The sequence below is a fragment of the Ammospiza nelsoni genome, chromosome 1 (assembly GCF_027579445.1).
Source record: "Ammospiza nelsoni isolate bAmmNel1 chromosome 1, bAmmNel1.pri, whole genome shotgun sequence".
NCBI lineage: Eukaryota > Metazoa > Chordata > Aves > Passeriformes > Passerellidae > Ammospiza > Ammospiza nelsoni.
Window position 1 is genome coordinate 23,400,393 of NC_080633.1, and position 20,262 is coordinate 23,420,654.

Consider the following 20,262-nt stretch of genomic DNA (forward strand, 5'->3'; position numbering starts at 1 on the left):
AGATGCAAACAAAATAGGCTTCAGGAGGGAGGGATTGAGGTGGGATTTCAGAAGGAAAGTGTTTAGTGCTTTGCTGAGAGGTTAAGGTTCTGCCAGACATGGGAATTGGTAGGAAAGAAGGAATGAAAAATTTATTTAATTTTAAATAAAAATACTCCTACTAGGCTAAGAAGTTTGCATATGTCTAGCAAGGGCAGATGTTACTCATGCAATATTCTTGAGCACGTGGTGTTACTCTTGGGGGTGGTGCTGTGCAGGGCCAGGAGTTGGACTTGATGGTCCTTGTGGGTTTCTTCCAACTCAGTCTGTTCTGTGGTTCTGTGATCCCGTCTTTGCTGGACTTCAACGTGTTGTGTAGACTTCATATGGAGGGCACATGCTGATCAATAGATGTATTAATAAAATTAATCAAGATTTACAATCCAACGGGATGGAAGGCTGTATGTATCTGAATAATCAATTTTTGTACAATTTATTAACAGTTGGTAAATATTGGTTAGGTTTGTGGTGTGCTGTGCATCATTTAATAATTAGCATCTATTGATTATTCTTCTTTTTATTAAGTATTAACACTTGCATTCAATGTAAGTATTTAAAAAAAACCCCAAAATAATACACACAAAAAAATCAGAGCATGAGAAACATCAAGAGTTGGGCTGACAGATGAAATACTGGAAATCCCATGAGATATTCTGCTTTCTGACAGATCCCAATTAGTTTTTTCCTAAATTACAAATAAAAGTTCAAGTGTCATTGCAGTCCCTCAAAAACACATACATGTAGTGAGATACATGTGCATAGGAAACATGCCAGTGATGAAACTCTACTTGATCCAGGTAAGGCCACCATTCTAAAGGGTAAATTTGTAAACACAAGAAAGACATGAATCAGCTGGAGACCTGAGGGGGAAAAAGACAAGCGTGAGTAAACATCGAGAATAAAGCCTTGTAAGGAAAAGTCAAAGTAAGCAGGGCTCTTAAGAGTTGGGGATAAAAAAAGGATGAGACATTTACAACCTTTAAATATATCATGGAGAAAGTCAGTGACCTATTTCTATGTGAATGGTTAAGAGGATGAAAAAGAAAATCTGAAATTACAGTAAGGAAGAAAAAGATTAAACTCACGGAATGCCCCTTTCCTGCTAACAATAATAAAGCACTTCAGAAGCTACTATGGGGTGAAGGTTTGTCTAATACTGTCAGTTTTTAAAGAACAATTCAGGCAAATAATCAACAGAATTCTGTCATTGATAATAGATAGAGGTAAGATTTTTTTAAAGTCCTTTCTATATTTATCTTTCTGCATCATAACTTTCATCAGCAAAATAATAATACTTTTAGTCTTTCAATGAAGTTAATATGCCGTTGCTTTCCTGTGTCAGGAACCAAAGAAAAAATATACCAGTTTATTTTACTACTTTAAAGTTTTAAAAAATAAATTCTTCTAGTTATGTGCTTTTTGTTTATTAGTGCATATGAGGTTTTTTGTTGGACTCTTTAATAATTATTACTATGTTATAGATTTAAACACAACTCTATCATCAGTAGTTCTGGTGGCATCCAACATATTCCTTATCTTTTTATTTCTGTCATGAACTGGCATTCTCTAGTTCCCTCTGTGTGGCTACAATTGAATTATCCATGGTCAGTGCCATGCCAATATTAATGTGGATACTTGACTAGTGTGGCTATATGTGGATTTTCGGCCTCCCTCCCATGTCTGAGTTCTGCTTACATGGTCCTGAAGCAAGCACTCTCACCAGGAGCTTATGGGTATCTTCCATGCACTAACAAGAAACTTTCTTGTATCTTCGAATTTTTATTATATTTATTTTTGATTGTTTGTTTGTTATATGTGCATATTGTGGTCAGTGTTGTGGAAGCTCATTGACATAACAAATTAGAGAAAAATTGCACATGCCCATCCTTGTGGGCACATGTGTTACAGTTTGCAAAAATTGTCCCAACTCTGTTCATTTTGAGGTCTCCAAGTCCATCACAGTTTGCACAAGCTGATGATTTGGTGCTAGGTTTTGATCGCACTAAACAGGAATTCCTACTTATTTTTGCAATGTCATTGTTTTGTTCAGATAATCTCACTAAATTAAGTTGGTTTTGTCTCCTTAACCTGATTTACTAAGAACACAAAGCTGATAGAATTATTAAGGTGGACAGACAATAAGGAGGAGGATAAACTGGCATCTTTAGAAAACTGTGTTTTTTTGAAGAGCTTTTAGTTCAGCAATTCTCTTCTTAGTGGTGTGTGTTTCACTTGTCTGTAAGGAACAAGATTAATCTCTGTGGAATGAACAGAGGCTTTGTATCCATAAATAAATTTATCTTTTCTAACAACAGCCAAAAATCAGACAACTGTGTATCCCTTTTTCTCTCTTGGATTTTCAGATATGTTTCTATCTGTATTACGTACTCCCCCACCACCTAGCTCCTTTTCTATATAGTATTGTTCATGTATTTTGAAGTATGCTTATCTTTCTTGACTGTGTGAGAGATATCCAAGACACTCAAAACATCTGTTAGCAGAATTGTTTTCTTTATGAGTGTCTTGTGGGGCAGTTTTTTCTTCCTTGATTCCCTAATACAGATCTTTCCCCTGCTGCTCAGCCCAGCTGGTGCTGCTGCCTGCTGCTGTTTTGCTGGAAGTTGCTTAGGTATCACCCAGAGATACCTTGTAGGGTATTTTTTGTTAGCATGGGTAACACTGTGTCATCTCATAGAGGGAAAAGATTGAATTATAGAAAGCCATGAAAATATAGAAATACATGAAAATAAAAGTCTGACATTTTTGAAGATACCAGTGACATGAAATAAGTTTAAACTGTGGCACAGTAATCTGCAGAGTGCTTAGGTTGGAGGACACACACCATTTAAAAGGAATTAGCTTTTTTTGTTCTCCTGTCACTTTAAATATTCCTGGTGCCCATCCTTTTATTGGTAAATTATATTATCGGTTTAGGAATTTGTTGGTGACAAAAGAGGAAGTATTTTAGTCGGGAAAGCTGCTAGGGCATAAATAATGTGTGCTGTCCTTTGAGCAGAGAGAAATGGCTCACAAGAGCCTGGCTGCCTCAGTGGAGCATCACAATCTGTCTGCTGCACGACGGCATCGCCGGCAGCCAAATCCTCCCGGTTTTGTTTTAATGGGAGGGCTCTCACACATTGCTGGTTCTACATGATGGGAATGAGGTTGGAAGTGCTTCCCGTTCCATTCACAAGCCCCGGGCTCTCCGTGCATTTCAGCTTCAAAAATGACAGCTGAAACCAATTAGGCGGAATTATGGGATGCCTAAGTCACATGGAGATTTATCATGACTGAGGAAGAGGAGGGAAAGAGAATGTATAGCATGGGAAGTAGAAGCGACTAATTTAATTAGAAGAGAGTGACAGTCACATTATTATGGAGAAGGGTGGGCAAAGTAGAGATCATTTCATGTCACCAGCCATGCCTTGAAAGGAAACGTCCCAGCCTTTGTCTGAACACGTTTGTGCTTGGTAGCAAAGTCTGATTTCTGAGCAGGAATAGCTGAGCAAAACAGTTGATGTCAAAGTGAAGCACAGAGCATATCTGAGGACATTTCTAGTTTGTGATTTCCTCATCTATTCATAATTAGAATTCCTTCAAGAGGAGAAGGGAAGAATCATCAACATTTGTCTTTTTTTTGCATACTCTCTCTTTTCCAGACCTAGGATGCAATGTATATAAACCTTACTTCAGCTGTATAAACATCAGCCAGAATTCTTTTCCCTTCAGCAGATGCTTATACCCAGTATGTTCACAAACATAAACCCACATGTGTCTGCTTAGAAACCAGAGTCTTGCTGAATAAAAATGACCTTCACACAATTATACACTGCCCCAAGTCTAAATCAAAACCCCAATTAATTTCTTCATGTGAGTCTGGAAGACAATATTCCATAAATAAATCATACTTTTTGTGGAGTGGTCCGGCTAGTTGATGGTATGAGGAGAAAATGAGTGGAAAATATTACAGAGAGAGTCTGAACAATTGTGCATTTTCTTTTTTTCTTTTTTTAAATTCTTGTACGACTTTGTTGATTTTTGTTTAGACTATGAGCAGTTATGTTGGAAAAGTAACTTAATCTCTCTGTCATGTTCAGGTACCTGTAGGAGTTGTGATACTTCTCTCTATCACAGGGAGGAAAATATTTGCGATTAATTTAAGTTTGGATCAAAAATGAGCTCTGGCTGATGTGCTTCTATATTTAGTTTGGAAACAAGATGAGGTGAACCAGCATTGCTGAGCATGGGTTTTCTGTCCCTTATCCTAGGAAGCACTCTGCAGTCTCTGCTTTATCTAGAAATTGTTCCATCCACCCCAGGAAGGGTCATGGGCCTCATAATGGAGGCCTTGTTACTGGAGATGTGTACTGAGGAAAGGGTTTGTGCTTTGGTGTGCTGAGAGAAGACAACAAAAAGGCTGGACAGGGCCTTCTCAAGGAGGTGTAGCTGTGTGTGCCAGTCAAGGTGCAGCCCTGGAGCAATGATCTTCTGGCACACAGTAGTGAAATACAGTTATTTGAAGGCAAAAATGCCAAAGTCTGTCTCAAATTACCTATATTTACTTTCAGCAAAAATGGCCAAGATATCTTGCCTTTATCTGGAGAACTCTCATTTTAAATATTCAAGCTGAACGGTATGGATTTGGAATTTATGGGATGGGTACCCTTTGTGCTGTGGGTAGCTTTGGACTATTATTTTGAGAATTGCCCCAAATTTGGTCAAGTGATAAGCTTCAGAAAAATCGTAATCTGTACTTAAGAGCTATGTCTTTGAAGATTCTTCTTCTGTTCTCAAATACTTTAGTCTCTCACTTCAGATATTGTAGCCATTCATTTCTGACAAAGTGAAATTGTTTCTGGGGAAGCCAGTAGTGGGAGAAGAGATCGAGTTGTTCACTTAAAGCATAAGAGGTTCTGCAGAAAACATTGTTTTGTTAGTGAAGTGGGAAAGGGAAACGCTTATAATTGGAGGACACCAAGATAAAGAGGGCCTGGGCAGTCTCCTTTTTTCACCCTTGTGGAAGTGCCTGTTGTGCAGCTCTGCAAGGGATTATGTGGTGAAGCATGTGGTTGTTGTTGGATTTCTCTCATTTTTTGTGAATGTGGGAACCAGGATGTCTTCTGAGGTTCCTGCTCATTCAAGGTATCATTTCAAGACAAGTTAGGTAATACTGCTGTAGAGAACTGGGTTCCACCTCTCCTGTATTGGGAATTGTCACCACCAGCTGAAATTGCTGTCATTACAGATTTCTCCTATTCAGTGTGAGATTCTCAGTCTCCTTTGCAAAAGCATTACACATTTACAGCTGTGACTGAAGCCAGTGTTGCAGAATATTTCAGATGAGGCTCTCAGCCAGGCATGAGAAGGACGCAATGATTAAGTGGATGATTATGCTTAGATTTATTGTTAATATGTATTTAAATATTACCAATGCATTTTATATTCTTTTTCAAAGTCAATAGCAACATGTCAGCTTCCCCATCTCAGAAATGAGAGCATCCAGACAGTTCCCCCTGCAGTGTCCACCAGGTGTTCTTTGCTTAGGACAAACCTCATTGCCAATCAGAGACAGCAAAAAGTAAGGGAGTGTGTGGGGGGGTGAAGGATGCACCTGAAGACCAGAATATCTTTCATTACCACCACAGTCAGTCAGAAAAAAATAGTGCCAAATACTCTGAAAAGTCAACACCAAAGCTCTTTGGACAGAATAGCCCAGATCAGTGATTCTTAGAAATTTTTTTGTCTTTGCTTGAAGTCCCTATCTGATAAAAGGAAGTAATGTCTTATGTCTCCTGCATTGCTATGAAATTATTCTGTGTTTGTAAAGCATGTCAGTAGCATAGCTATAAGCAGGGTAGGAAAACCTGTGAGATTATTTCTGTCTTCAAATTAGAAAAAAAAGCCAGATTCTGCAAGCTGTTTGAGAATAGAAGAAAACAGCACAGCTATTTTTCAATCAAGTGTCTCCTATTCTTCAGTGAGTATGTCTAATCCTGGGATGAAAAAAAAGTATGACCTTTTAGGAGTTATCATAATATACATTTAATGGAGAAACAAAAGGTAGGATAAACCCCAATAATTCTGGACTTTCCTAGCTTTTGAGTTCTTCTCTATAGAAACTTGATTTATCTATGCTTATTGTTTTTCTGTGTAGCTATTTTGAGCAGAGGAGTGCTAATGGAATACTATTCAATATATTGTACATTTAGGTGTGGGTAAGCCGGTGGAGTGTAAAGAGCAGGAACTAGTGGGATTTTGAACTTAAACTAAAATATCAAATGTTCTGTCAGCATGGTATTACTTTGGTGATTTGTGTGTGTTGGGGGTTGACAGTATGGCTGATAGAGCTGTTAAAAACTAGCTTGAAGCAGAATTGGTCTAGCCAGGCCCACTTGGGATCAGAATGTGTTCAATTACTTGGAAGTCTCTGTTACTCCATTCCCATTATGCTGCTGCCCTGTGAGGTGGCCTGACCCTCTGAGACAGTGCAGAATGGCCTGTGAAAGGTGTATTGGTTGGTCTGTTTCTTCTCTTTGTTCCAGTATAGTTTTATGTTTACCAATTTACCAATATGTAATTGTATCTTGAATTTTCCTTTAGGGTATCTATTTTATTAGATCAGGGTGGTGACTGCAGCAAAGACTCCAGAGTATGGCAGGCTGTATTGGCAGCCACTCTTCCACTTGGGAAAGCACATTGTTTTCCACCTTCAAATCCAGCATGAAGAAAAAGACTCCATCTATATAGTACAAATTTCATGGAATACATTAAAAAAATGCTTTCATCCAGCTTGCTCTCGTTTTCTTTTCTAATGCTTTCCTGAAATTGTATTCGTGTTGTCTCCTTCAATGTCAGTTGTGCACACGAGCACTGGAGCAGACACTTTGGCTGCCAAAAAGGGAAAACAGGTTTAGAAAGAGCTGTCTCTGCAGCACTGTCAGTTTTCCTGGCTGTACTAATGTTTAATTCAATGTGCATTCAGTCCTACCTTGGGAAAGAGGAGCAGCTGAAACTGCCTTTGCTTTGCTGCCACCTTCTTTTTTTTTAAAGTGGGGAGCAATGTACTCCAACATTATAAGCTGCTTCCACAGTTCTTCCCATAATGTTTTGTTACATGTATGAGAAAGACTCATAGTTTCATGAAAGCAAATTGTAGAAAGATTTTAACAGAAAATATATTCAATTCCTCTTCCCCATTTGAATGAAGGTTTGCTACAGATTCCTGTAGTGTGTGTGTAGGGGAAAAAATAAATGGCAAAAGACTGCAGCACAATTGACTCTGTAAGGTTTCCAGGGTTCTGAGGAAATTGCTGCTTACACTGACTTTCAGGTAGACATATTCAATCAGTTTTTGTAGGTTTTGGTGGTTAAACTGGTGGCAGAAGGTTATATCAGGCTCCCAGTTGTCTTCATCCTTGGGGTGGGAAGAATAAGCTCATGATGGATAACAAACATGATGATTATTGATATTTCTGTATGGAGAAAATGCATCCAAATAGTAACTGAAATATAAGCATAAGAAAATGAGGTTTTCCTCACCATTTTTTACAAATATATTGGAAATAAAAAATATGACTTATTGCTATTCCTTTAGTTTTGGCTCTGAATAAGATGAAAAGCTTTTGTGAATAAAAATGTGCAGTTAGTGTGGCTGGAATGGTGGGGGCTTCAGGAGGGACCGGACTTCAGAAGGGACACTGGGTTTGTCTTCCTCTGCTCTGGTTGCTGTCAGCTGACTGGTTGCAAATCCTATAAATCAGTGGAAGGTGAAGAAGGCAGTAAACCTCCACCTACCAGGTTATCTGTTGTTCACAAAGGCTGAAAGATTGAACTGGGGGCAAATGATAATTCCTTGAGCCAGCCCGTGTGAGGGAGCGTGCTGTGCTCAGGGACCACGATGGCTGTGAGGATGGGACAGTGCTTCCCTGGCCACCCTAATGGGCTTTCTAAAGTGATATTTCAGGCGTTTCTTTAAACATCTCTTGAGCACTGTGAGTGCTAGTACTATTCAAAGACTGGCATATCTCATGAATAACAGATAACCATTAAAACAAGTGGATTCCCACAAATTTCTTATTTGACACCAGTCATCACCTGTAGTAATGGTGTTTCAGCTGGTATTAGGGCAGGTTCTTGTGCTGGGATTAATACTCAGAACCTGTTAGTTTATTAAAACAAATGACAGGGTAAGCTGATGACTTTGTTTGTTTTCTTGGTGTTCATAGAGTACAAAAACCAAAAATGTGTAATGTGGTGATGTGCACTGAAGGGTGGCTGGTTCATGGTTTATTGATGCAGTCCCAGAAAGCTTCATTACCACCACAGTCAGTCAAAACACAGGAGACAAAACTGTGCCAAATTCTATGAATGGAGTAGAGAATGGCAGAGGAATTTGTAGCTTAAGAATAAAGATTTTACAGAAATGAGGAAATAAGGAAATGAGGAAATAAGTCTCTAAACTTAAGAATCTTTATGGAAAATGCACTTCTTTGACACCAGCAATTCATGGGTAGAATATTTTTAATTAATCTGAAAATTTTCTTTGTAAATGCATTCACTAATTTGTAAACTCTAAATTGAATAATTGCTGTCTGAAATCCTGCATTTTGAAATAATGTAGTATGTAGTGTGGTTTGCCTGTTTGAGCATGCCCTCTGCCCTTGTGATACACATGCTGTTCATTTGGGGATTCAAGCAATTTACTGTAGTCAGGGCTCTTGCTCCCTTGAAGCCATGTAAGAATTTGTGAAAACTGTGCTAGTGCAGAGCCTAATCATCCTGTGCATCTTCATGTCTTTGCAATTTTAATTCCACATGCACAATGTGTTTTTTTAGTTTGTGCTTTCAGAAGCAGTTACATATAATAGTTGTGGCAAAAAAAAAAAAAAATTGTGTCTTGGGTGTGAGCTCTGCTGTGTATCTGCATAACTCTGCAAAAGAAAGCTAAAGAATGCCTCCTGGTTTGGCAGATGTTGCACAGAGACACCATTCTGCTGTGTGGAAGGCAACTTTTGTCCAAAACTCTCACTTTGAAAACTGCCTGTATTTATATGGGCTCTTGTGTATGAGAGGCAGGTATTGCCAAGTAGCTTTTCAAGGAATGTTGGATGATTTTTACCAGATGTGTTCAGAAACCAGATGTGGAAGGCAGAGTCTGTCTCTGAGTATTTGCTGGTTAATCAAGTACATATTTTTACTTTTTTTATTCTGAACATAATTCCAGAAGCTGTGTTCTGCAAGCACATTAGAGAAGCAACATGCCATTTGTCTGAAACTCTGCTGCTCAAGTGTAGAAATGTAAGAGAAGAATGCAAAGAAAAGTGTTTCCATAGTAAAAACTATAAATATTTATTCATTAAAAATAACATGAATCTATGCATTGCAAACCTTCTTTTTTTCTTTTTTTTAAAGTGCTTTCATGGGGTTTTATGTTTGCAGGAAATATAGGTAACTACGAAATGAAAACTTAGGTTTGAATTTTCCGTTATGTTCTTTTCTAAAGTATCTGTATTTAATGGCTGTACATGTCCATATGTGCTTCTTTTTGAGGTGGAAAATACCATTCAGTACTCTGATAAGCAATGCCTTTCAGCTTTATTTTCTAAACCTTTAACCCATCTTAATCTAGGATCACTATAAAATTATATTTAAAGGGCAATGCTATAATGTGGACAAGGGGAGTTGAATGTGAGATTCTCCCTTTAGGTTCATCCTCTAGATATTATCTTTGTGGTGATACTGATATTATCTTGATGGTGATACTATCCTTACAAGTTTTAGAATGGTATTAAAATTCAGGTGATTAATTCAACAAATGCAGGGTGTTAGAAAAAATATTAATTTGCATTTGTTGAATATTCATATCAGTTATCAAGGCTGTTAAATGAAATGAGTGTAAAGGTATAAATGTGTGTTTGCACATGTGTGGCTGAAAAAAATTATCTTATTTTCCATTTGTTATGTCCAGTCCTAAATAGAGGGGTATTTATTACTGCAGTCATATGGATATTAATATAGTTTTCTCCATCTGACTTTCTTTTAGCACACTGATTTATGTCAGTACATGGACAAACACCCTGGAGGGCTTCATCCAGAGAATGTGAAGGTAAGAGTCAAAAAGAGCACACATCCAAGGCAAATGCAGTAGCAGTAACTTTGCAAAAAATGTCATGTCAGTTGTTTCATAGAAACTGATTGCTAGCTAAAGGGAAAATGCCTGGCATATTAACTGTATTTTTAAATATTTATTTTCTTTGAAAATAATTACAAATTCAAGTATTTGAGCATTCCTGCAATAGAATTTCTGAGGTTTGTAAAATTGACTCAGAGCCAAAATATTTGAATGCTGTGAATGCTGTTAGCAGTGCTGGTAATCCCTCCCCTCCATTGAAACATTTGCTCTTAAGACAATACTGCCCTAAAACCCCAGGGTAAACATGCTTTAGGCTGTCAGTGCTAGATCTTCAGTTAGGTAACTTAGTGTGGGTTCATCAGGTTTGAGGGAACTGTTATTACTTCTATTAGCTGAATGTGCTGCTTTTTATATGAACGTATAAAATCTTCCTTAATCTTTTTGCACACTTTCTTGGATGAGATCAGCATTTTCATAGCTGATCTCACTTTGGAATTTTTTTTCCTTCTAAGGTAGATACTGAGAATCATCACACAGGAAAGAGAGAGTTTATTAGCAGGATTTAATGGAAAGTTAGATGAGTAGAGACTTGATCCAGTTTCTCTTTGGGAAGTCAGCCAAATTATTTTAGCATGAAATGGAAGCCAACCAGACATGCAGAATGTGTTGTGTGTGTATAGATAACTCAGATGATCTTTGTTACAATTGTCTTGCACTTGGGCATCAGTCCCATTGTTGTTCTGCTTTGGAAGTGTTTAAGTCTTCATTTGTCATACTGGGAACTTTATTCCAGGATGTAACTTACCGAAACATAGAAGTTCATGAAACTCTCTCTCTTTTCTGGAAAAGAAGGCTGTTTGGTTAAAAAAAAAAAATTAAAAAGAGGAAGTGTTTTTTCTTCTGCACTAGCTGATCATTGTTGCACATCATGTAGCTTCATTAATTTTCCGTGTTCTTTGACTGAAAAGTGGCATCTACAACGTATGAATTTCAATAAGAATTACTGCCATCTAAAAAAAATAAGGAAAATTCCTCCTAGATATATTTGGGAATAAAAGAACCCCAAAACAAACCAATACACTCACAGACCATGAGTGTGGCACTAAAGGGGGTGAGGTAGGACCTGCTTTTCAACCCCTGAAACTTCTGAGCTTTCTTCTCTGCTCAGTTTCCTAAGCAGAGTTTCAGGTGTTAAATGTGCTTGTTAAACCAGGGGAGTTGTGTTTCATTTCCCCATGTGGATGCTTTAAACTTCATTTCTCTGAGTTTTGGGGTAAATGAAGACTGGCTATTAAGAATCTTTGTGCTGCTTCAGATTTGTAAGTCTTGATCCAAGGCTGCAGTGCTGTGTACCTCAAGGTCTGACATGCAGTAGTTGTTGCAGCCCTACGAAAAAAGACATAATAATTCAAATAATTGTACTTGTATTAAATCACATCAGGCCCAGTGAGCTTGTCTTTGAGGAGGATGGATATAAATGGATCATTTGGCTTGTTATTTTGTCACTCCTGTGAATCCTGATTTACCTGTCTTTTAAAACAGGGACCTCAGAGGGAACTGCAGCAGCAGCATTTCCCTTTCAGATTTTGCTGCATGTATTTCTGTGACTATCTGTACCATTTGTCAGTGCTCAGAAATACCTTTGAAGCTTATAGACACACTAGAAATATTTGAGTAGCTGTGTAGAATGTACTCCTGAGGTACTGCTGGTTTAAGTTTTTAAAATTCCCAGTGGATAATTAATGAAAGTGGGGGGTGGCAGGGGGCAGAAAAGAAAAATTTTGGAAGTTGGAGCAGATGCAACTTCAATCAGCAGATGAAACATGAGCAATCCCATTGAACAATGAACTTTTTTTTTCTCTTAAATGATACTGATTAAAATCAGTTATATATATTTAGAAGTCTCTCTTGCCAGGCCAGCAACAAAGGCTAGTCCTAATCATGCATTAATTACTACAACCAGGCATGATAATTTGAGGTCCTACCATTTTAATGAATGAATCAGCCTGCTTGGGAATTTCAGTGCAATACCTGCTCTCAAGGCTGAATTAAAAATAGCCCAAGAGTGATTTCTTTGGCTGGGAGGACAGAAACCTAGTCAGATATGCTAAAATTTCCCAGACCTTCACCAGCATGCCAAACTAGAAGTGCTCTTTTGTTTCAGAGGAAGTAATGTGGTTATTTCACAACCATTTCATTTTGATGCTTTGTTGTACTGTACTAAATTTGTTGACTCGTGCAGTTGGGGATCTGAGACTTTACCACCTTATTTTGGTTTTAACTTCTGGGCTAAGTTGTCTTTTTGGGTCCACAGCTGATTTCTAAGGGTTAAGCTGGGCTATATGAATTAGCCTTCTCTCCCTGCCAGCCCCTTCTTTCTAGAGGTCCTTCAGTAATTTCACTTTTAGTCAGACTTTTGGACCCTGTTTGTTCAGAATCAGTGGTTATGTGATCCCTAAATCCATTTTAAAAGCTTCCAGTTGAGCAATTATATTCCAGTAGCAATAAATTAGTCTCGGCTCTCTGGGGCTAACCTGTGGGATTAAGCCATTGATGCTCTCCCAGCATGACAAAAGACCCCCTGCCTTTTAATTTTATTCTTGAGGGAAGTATTGCCTATTGATGGATATTCCTTTCTGGCTTGTTGCCAGTTATTATGAATACAAACCCACATAAGCACACGTTTTTCTTTTCCCAAAGAATATGTACAGTAGTTCCTCTTAAACAGTATTTTATAGGAAGACAGATGCAAATTACATCTTGCCTTCTATAGGATATCTTCAGCTTAATTAGATTTCTGGATTTTCTCTGTATTTGCAATGTAAAGACAATGCTTGTTCCCTCAGGCTTACTTTTAAATGATGACTCATAAATAGAATAAAAATCTAAATTACTTTGATGGACACACATATTGTTGTCCCCTCAGGTACTGTGCTTGACATTGCCTTTCTTTGTGGTTTTAAATAGGCTATTTGCTGTCACTTAACTATTTTAAATAAAGACTGAGCAGGATATTATAAGTATGTGTAAGTATAAAGAGGAATGTCTCAGCTGACAGTTATAGAAGTCCAGGGACAATATGCTTAGGCAAATAAAACAAGTATTAGGTTTAGCATTTTTATTGGTATGTCTGTATTGACACATAATGATTCCAGGATTTTATAATTTGTGGGTGGAGGTGCAAGTCTTACAAATAATGTGAGGCTTTAAATCCTTCAGGGAATTTGTGTGTGATGCTGAGATACTGTTTTAAAAATGCCTGTCCCTGGTAATGTTAAACTAGTGATGGCATAATTGCAGTCTAGTACCTGAAACATTTTCATCAGCTTGAAGGGAAATTGGCATAAAGCAGTTGTTTCAGTCCATATATTCTGCAGACTCCATTAGGTCCAAATATACAATTATTTACCTCTTTGGTGTCTAATGAATTTGCATGTCTAGCACTTATAAATGACCATGTATTCATATACTGTGTACAGTGTTGTATTTAGAGATGTTGAGGAAAAGGGTAATCAGTTAATAATTCCCTGTGTAGAACACATGGCCTCATCTTCTCCTGTCTGGTTTAAAAGATGTCTTTCTCATTTTTTCCACAATTGAAGGCAAGCAATAAATCTTAAATACATGGCCCCACATATAATTATGTTTCTGCTGGAAGCTACTGCTGCAGCCCTGTCCATGACTGGAAATAGGAATTGATTTATGTGTGTACTGTGTGGTGCTTGCCAAGCTGTAAAATGTGCTATTGCAAACTGAGGTACAAGGTTTGCTCCTGACTCTCCCTGTGCTGTTCCTCCTGGCACAGACTACTGAAAGCTGTACTCCTGGCTGTCTTTCCCACAGATGTTGCAGCCTTTAGAGATAGTTCATGCTCAGTTGGAACATCTGGATTACTTCCTGCAGCAGGAACTCTAACGGGTCAGAGCAACTAGCTGACCCTACCAATGATATTTTTTGTGTTATAATCTTCATTCTGATTTATGTCCCTTTCTGTCTGGTACAGGGCTATTTCCACCAGTCTTTTTTCTTACCTTCTTGGTTCTTCTGGGCTTTTGTTTGCAGTTGTCCATAAATAGACAACTCTGGTTTTGTAAATTCATAATTTAAGTGTCTTTTTATTTGTGCATTTCAGCATGCCCTGTGAAAATATAGCTATTCTTAGCTTCTTTTAATATTTGAAATATCACCTTTATTTTAACTTTGTGTTTTACTCCATATTACCGCATTCCAAATAATGCACATAAATTCATCTTTATGCCTTGATGCATTTATTTTATAATTGAGTTTGTTTACTGTAACTCCTATTACTGGTAGAATAAGTAGAGCAAAGGCTTGCATCTGTCATGCTTGCATTGCTTGTTTGCATCCCTGCCTTAAAAATAAATCTATTCATGGAAGCTGATTTGCTTCTTAATTAGTGATGCTGCCTTGAGATAGCTGAAGTCTTTTGAGAAAAGCATCCTGAATTTTTTCTCTCTGCCTTTTTTCTTCTACTTGCAGTGTTAGAGGTAATATTGATTTGCATGAGTATTTGACAGAAAAAACCCTCATCTTTGGCAATATAAAAAGACACTTGCACCTGACCCACTGTTCTTTAGTCCAGGAACACCAGTCTGAATGACAACAGGTTTTCAACCAGACAAAAACTGTTCCTGTCTCTTAATTGCTCTCAAAATCTTTTACTTCAGGCAACTTGGAAGCCTCCTGTAGTCTGCTGTGACCAGAGGGGGAAGGAACTCGCAGTTTGTTCTTATTCTATCTGATATTGCTGCACTGATTTGTTCTTTTCCCTGGGCACCTTTTCTCTTCCTAGGGCCAAAAAGTGTTAAGAAGAAATAGGCAGACCCTCTTGTTGAGCTTTGCATGCAGGCAACAAGAATATTCAGCCTTTTCCCAGGAGCCTTTGAGACTTCAGCTCTTACCCATCTCAATTTTGAGCCTTCCTTTCTCCTAGGAAGCAGGGTACAGCAGTCTTCTGGGCATAATGGATGGATATTTTTGAAGCAAAACCTTAACTTACTAAGCCCTACCCCCACCAGAATATTTTAAAACGTGTTTTATCACTCCAATACTGAGTCAGGGTATGTGGCAAAATGTGGATTGGGATTTGGGTACTAAGTTTCCTAGGGCAGTCCAATAATCTCTGTAAAAATATGCTTATGTTTCAGCAAAAAATATCATTAATTTCTCTAAAAACTTAAAAAAGATTTTTTTAAAGGAATGCATTAGATAATAATTAGTGACACATAGAGAGATGCTGCAACACTCTTCTGTGCTAAATGTTCAAGAAGAGGTCAGTCAACTTTATAGCAACTATATAGCTAAAAAACCCAGATATGATAAAAATACTGTATTTGTTAAATCAAGGATTTAATGGTGGTCTCCATAACATGGGATTGAAAATGTTGAAATACACTGGGTGTTAAATGATATTATCTGAAATCTCTGGAATTTAGTAATTTATGATATTTGTGTATTCCTTGCTGCACTGTAGTACTGCGAGCATTGTCCTCAACTAATGGTTGCAGTTGTTAAAGTTGAATCTGTTTTTGTCAGATGAGTAATTTTGGCATTTAATAACTAATGTGAAAATTAATAATCTGAGTCGAAGCCATAGGGTAGTTGTCATCTGATGTCTTCTGGAAGCATTAATATTTATCACTGCACTGATTACAGCTTTAGGATGGTCTGAAGCACAAAGGGTAGGGAGGCATTCAGACCGTGCAAGGATTGGGCAGCCCCTGTGTTGTATCCATATGAGGTTTACTGCACTAAAGTGGAGCTGCCTGAGCTTTGGCAGTAGCAGAGTGTTGCACACTGCCTCTTGCTAAGCAGTAGCTACATTTATTAATAATAAGATACAAACCCATGTGCTTGTTAGAAAAGCATAATAGCTGAAAAGTAGGATAAAACAATGCTGTAGGTTTTAGGTTGCAGTTATGTTAATGCAAGCTTCCCTAGCATGTTTCTGTTTTCTTTCCATTGGGTGATTGTATCAACATCTGTGGCATGGACAGGAGGTTTGTGCTCCCCCTTTTCTGTGGGGAAGCATTTGTTGGATTGCAGGGGCAGTCCTGCATCCCCATGTGGCAGAGACATGTTACACGGTGTAGGGGAAGCTGTAGTGTGTGAGCACCTGTGTGTAACTAGAGAGGGGTGTCCAACCAGGAGGTTGAGTGCCATAGAAGTAAGGTGCACAGGAAATAGGCGATGAAACTGTGGTAGTAGATCCAGTTGTGATAAATTTTCATGTCACTGACTCACTGGGGTTTGAAGAAAACAGTCTTTGACTTTAAGGTGAAAACCTGCTGTGGTAGTCCTTTTAAATTTATCTATTGTTACTGGAAGCAAATCGAAACTAATGGCATGCTTTTGAAATCTCTCTCCTACTCACTAAAATTGGTCATGTTGCTGATGTGAAGTTGAATTAAAAGTGTATTTCAGCAGATATGTTAAGTAAGAAGTGATGCTGTTTAATGTGGTTGAGAAGGTGCTATTTTTCATTCCTCATTCAGTGAATAAGCAGGTGTGCAGCAGACAGAGTAATGTTATGCCAAATTAAGGTCGTCTTTTACACATGGCATAGAAAATTGATTATTTAAATTAGACTTTTTCATTATAAGACATTAAATATAGCATCAGCATTTCACTCTACTTCATGTCAGTCTTGTCACTTAATGGTTTGATAATATGCACAAGTGTGAACGGTTAATGCAGGAGCTTCATTAGCATGTTAAAATCATGCTAGAATGTCACTTTCATAAGTGCACTTGTAATTTATTGTCTCTATGGTCTTCATGATTCACATAGGGCAAGAACACATGTATATTGTAGGGAGAACACGTCAAGATTTTTAAAATCAGTGAGGCAACAATTGTCACTCCTACCTACTTCAGCATGGAAGTGTGCTGATGAAAGGTAAAAAAGCAGATTCAATTGAATTGAATTTATTTTTACTTTTGCTATTCAGAAGTAAAAACCTGAGTCTTCCACTTACTGAACCTTAGCAGATGACTACAGCTGATCATAAGGGAGTGTCTTTACACTCAGTTAATTAAGCACACCTTCCTCATTGCAAATGACTGTAGTAGTACCCAGAGGGGACAAAAAATTATTAAAACAGCATCAAAGAGAATAGAAGTTAGCAAATTAATACATTCCAATCTCTTTCCTTTGCAGTTCTGCTGAAAATAAGTGGAAAAATCTGTATATATAATTTTTTAAGCAATGATGCAATAAATATTTCCAGTGACTGTATTTCTGTGTTACATTGCCTTGGTAGGACTCTACTCCTTTGTGTGTAAGGAATGCAGGAGCAAGTTAGAAGCCTTTATAAAAGCACTGGATTGAAGTGGATTGTTTTAAAATTCTTTTGGAGGGAACGCAGTTGATTCCAGGGAAGGCAGATATGAGGAACCTTTTTGTGAGATAAATCTTATTATAATCCTGAAAATCCTACAGATTCAAATACCTAATAATTTTTAATTCTGATTTTCCTTGTTCATGTGGATACAAATTTGTCTCAAGTCAGTTCTTTCTTCCTAGAACTTCTTCTGACGATTTAAGAAACAGAGTCTACAAAACTTTGACCTAAAAAGTGCAGTATTTCTCCAGGTATTAGAAGTGAAAAGTTCGATTTTATCTTGTGGTTATTATCCTGGTTTAGAAGAGGAAAATGAATAGCAAACCAAGAGAGATAAAAAAGATTGTGCTTGGTGAGGTTTTGACATGCCAGCATAAGTCACAGAGGGACACTTCTCATTGCTTCTGCGATAGTGCATATCACCAGGTAGTTTTATCTAATATAGTGTTTTAAAACAAGCAGTTCTAAGATTCCTGAACAGTTGAGTGAGCCCAAATGGAACTGAGTTTGGTTCTGTTTATTTCCAAGGCTGTGAGATGGCACTGTAGTGATTTGTTATCTCCTTTTGCCATTTTAAATAGCCAATAATGTACAGAAGCCTGTACTGTGCTCTGGATAATAGGGAGAACTTCACTGATTGCAAGCATGAGATGGGATGTCCTAAGTTTGGTTTCTTTTACTGGTATTTTTAGATTTGATGGCCTAATAGGACTAAATATGATTTTATTGATGCTGAATACACACATGGGAATTCAGATGACTGTGTGATTCCCAGACAGTGTGCTTTGATACATAGGGCAAGCAGGGGCATTTATGTAATCAGTGTTGGATGATAATAAAGCCTGTGTGGTATTGTGTATTTTTCAAAAGTAGCTATACTAATAGAGCAGTATGAGCTTGCTAAAGGAAAGACATTGATTCAGGTTTGCTTTCAGCTTTGTTCTGAAATGATGTTAACGCCTGTTCCAGATTATCTCAGCCTTTTTGCAGACTTTACTGCCAAGAGAGCAGAACCAAGAGTTTTGTGCATCTTCTGTAAACTAAAAAGTTCTTTGTAGCTTTCTAGTTCTGTGTAGCCTTTTACTTCTGTGTCCAGGTCCTCTATTCCCAAAATACAACATGAATTAAGAGAGCTCAAATGAAGAAAATAGTTTAGAAATCCCTCTTTGCCATCACAGAAAGTCCTAAAAAAGGCCCCCACAGGCATCATTATTCTGTCCTTTTGGCAAGCATCCTCTCTGTCATTGGGGTCCTCAGTGCCTCAGCAGAGTCTGTGTGGAAATGGTACATTTTCCAGAGAATCTTCCTAGGCATGTTGTGGATTTCTGCTTCTCACTTAGCCCAGTATCCTTTGCCAGAAACTCTCTGCCCTCTCTTGTAATGGAAGGCAACTGTGTGGAGTTATCTGAGCGCTTTACACAGATCACTTGTACGCAAGTGTTCCCCTTCATCCTTAGACTGGAAAGAGCTTTCTGAACCTAAGTCAGACAGTGTCAGCTGCTCTCAATCCCACCCTTTAGATGTGTTTTGCACAGCCTGTGTCAGTGTCTAACTCACAAGCTCCTTCAGAGGCCACCAGACAGTGAATCATTCTGCAGCACGTGGGCCACCAGGCAGCCATTGCATGTCTGCATGTAAGGCTCTGGGTTGTGCACTCACCCAGACTCGTTCAAACACCAGGAAAGCTGGGCGCTTCATCCACATAGCTACAAGTCTCTCAGGAAATGTTGCATTCTAAAACTACCGTGGCCATTTGGTCAAATGTTGCATATAGCTCAAATGGTTATCCAGGCATTACACTTGGACTGTGTAGGTGCTAACTCACCCTTTGAGGGCTTTCTCTTGTATGTTTTAAGAACTGCTAATGTTCTTTTAATATCACAGTCCATAAACCCTGAATTAGCTTTGACCTGCATGCATTTTTCTCGCTGACAATGAAAAGTCTTCATTAAAATGTTGCTCATTAAAGTGAGAGCTGCAGTCAGGGAAAAAAGGTATTTTTTAATGGCTGAAATAAATAAGCAAGACTTGAAGCCACAAGTGTTAAGATTTTTTTGTCTGAATGTAGTGTTGAGCTTCCTAATATTAAACTTTGCTGAAAACCTGACTTCTAGGAACAAATCCCTGTCCTGTTTTCTGTCTTTTTCAACACAGTGACCTTTGGTATTTTGTGAGCTTAATTTTATTATCAAAACCTTTGTTCTTATTAATAAGCTAGAAACTGTACACAAACGATGTCTTAGTTTATTTATTGCAGGTTATTCATTACCTATACAGCCATGCAAATATGACCATGCAAATATTAAAATTACCAACATGAAAGCTAACGAGTTGTGTATCTGTCTTGATTTTACCATCACAACCAACCTGTTGAAATACATGGTGAATTTGCCATTGACTGCAGCTGCCATCCTGGGGCCTTGGGAAATGGCAGTTCCATTGCCTGTACAAAACTCCCTGAAAAAAACCCAGGCTGAGGTTTCATGGTGATTGGAATTGAGTGAGGTGGTGGAAGGATGAAGTAAGATGAGAGTATGACCATGATAGGAGGTATGTCAATTTCAGACTGGGTATATGGGTAAGGATTGATGGTTCCTCATATAGGATTCATTTTTGTTCTTGAGAAGTTAATGCAGACAATCTGGGAAGAAGATGGGTTTCCTGGAGAAGGCTTTCCTCAAGATCAGGGGTGTGAACTTGACTGTGAGAGGGCAGAAGTCCTTTGTGA

At 38.1% G+C, this 20,262-nt stretch overlaps 1 protein-coding gene across 6 annotated transcripts in view; it reads left to right on the top strand.

Annotated features, from left to right (window-relative positions):
• Positions 1 to 20,262, top strand: part of CDK14 (cyclin dependent kinase 14) — a 326,690-nt gene that overhangs the window by 136,236 nt on the left and 170,192 nt on the right. For all 6 annotated transcript variants that reach the window (XM_059469292.1, XM_059469252.1, XM_059469276.1 and 3 more), the window contains one exon: positions 10,082 to 10,144. In XM_059469292.1, coding sequence (XP_059325275.1) covers positions 10,082 to 10,144 — 63 coding nt within the window. The remainder of the gene's footprint in view (positions 1 to 10,081; positions 10,145 to 20,262) is intronic.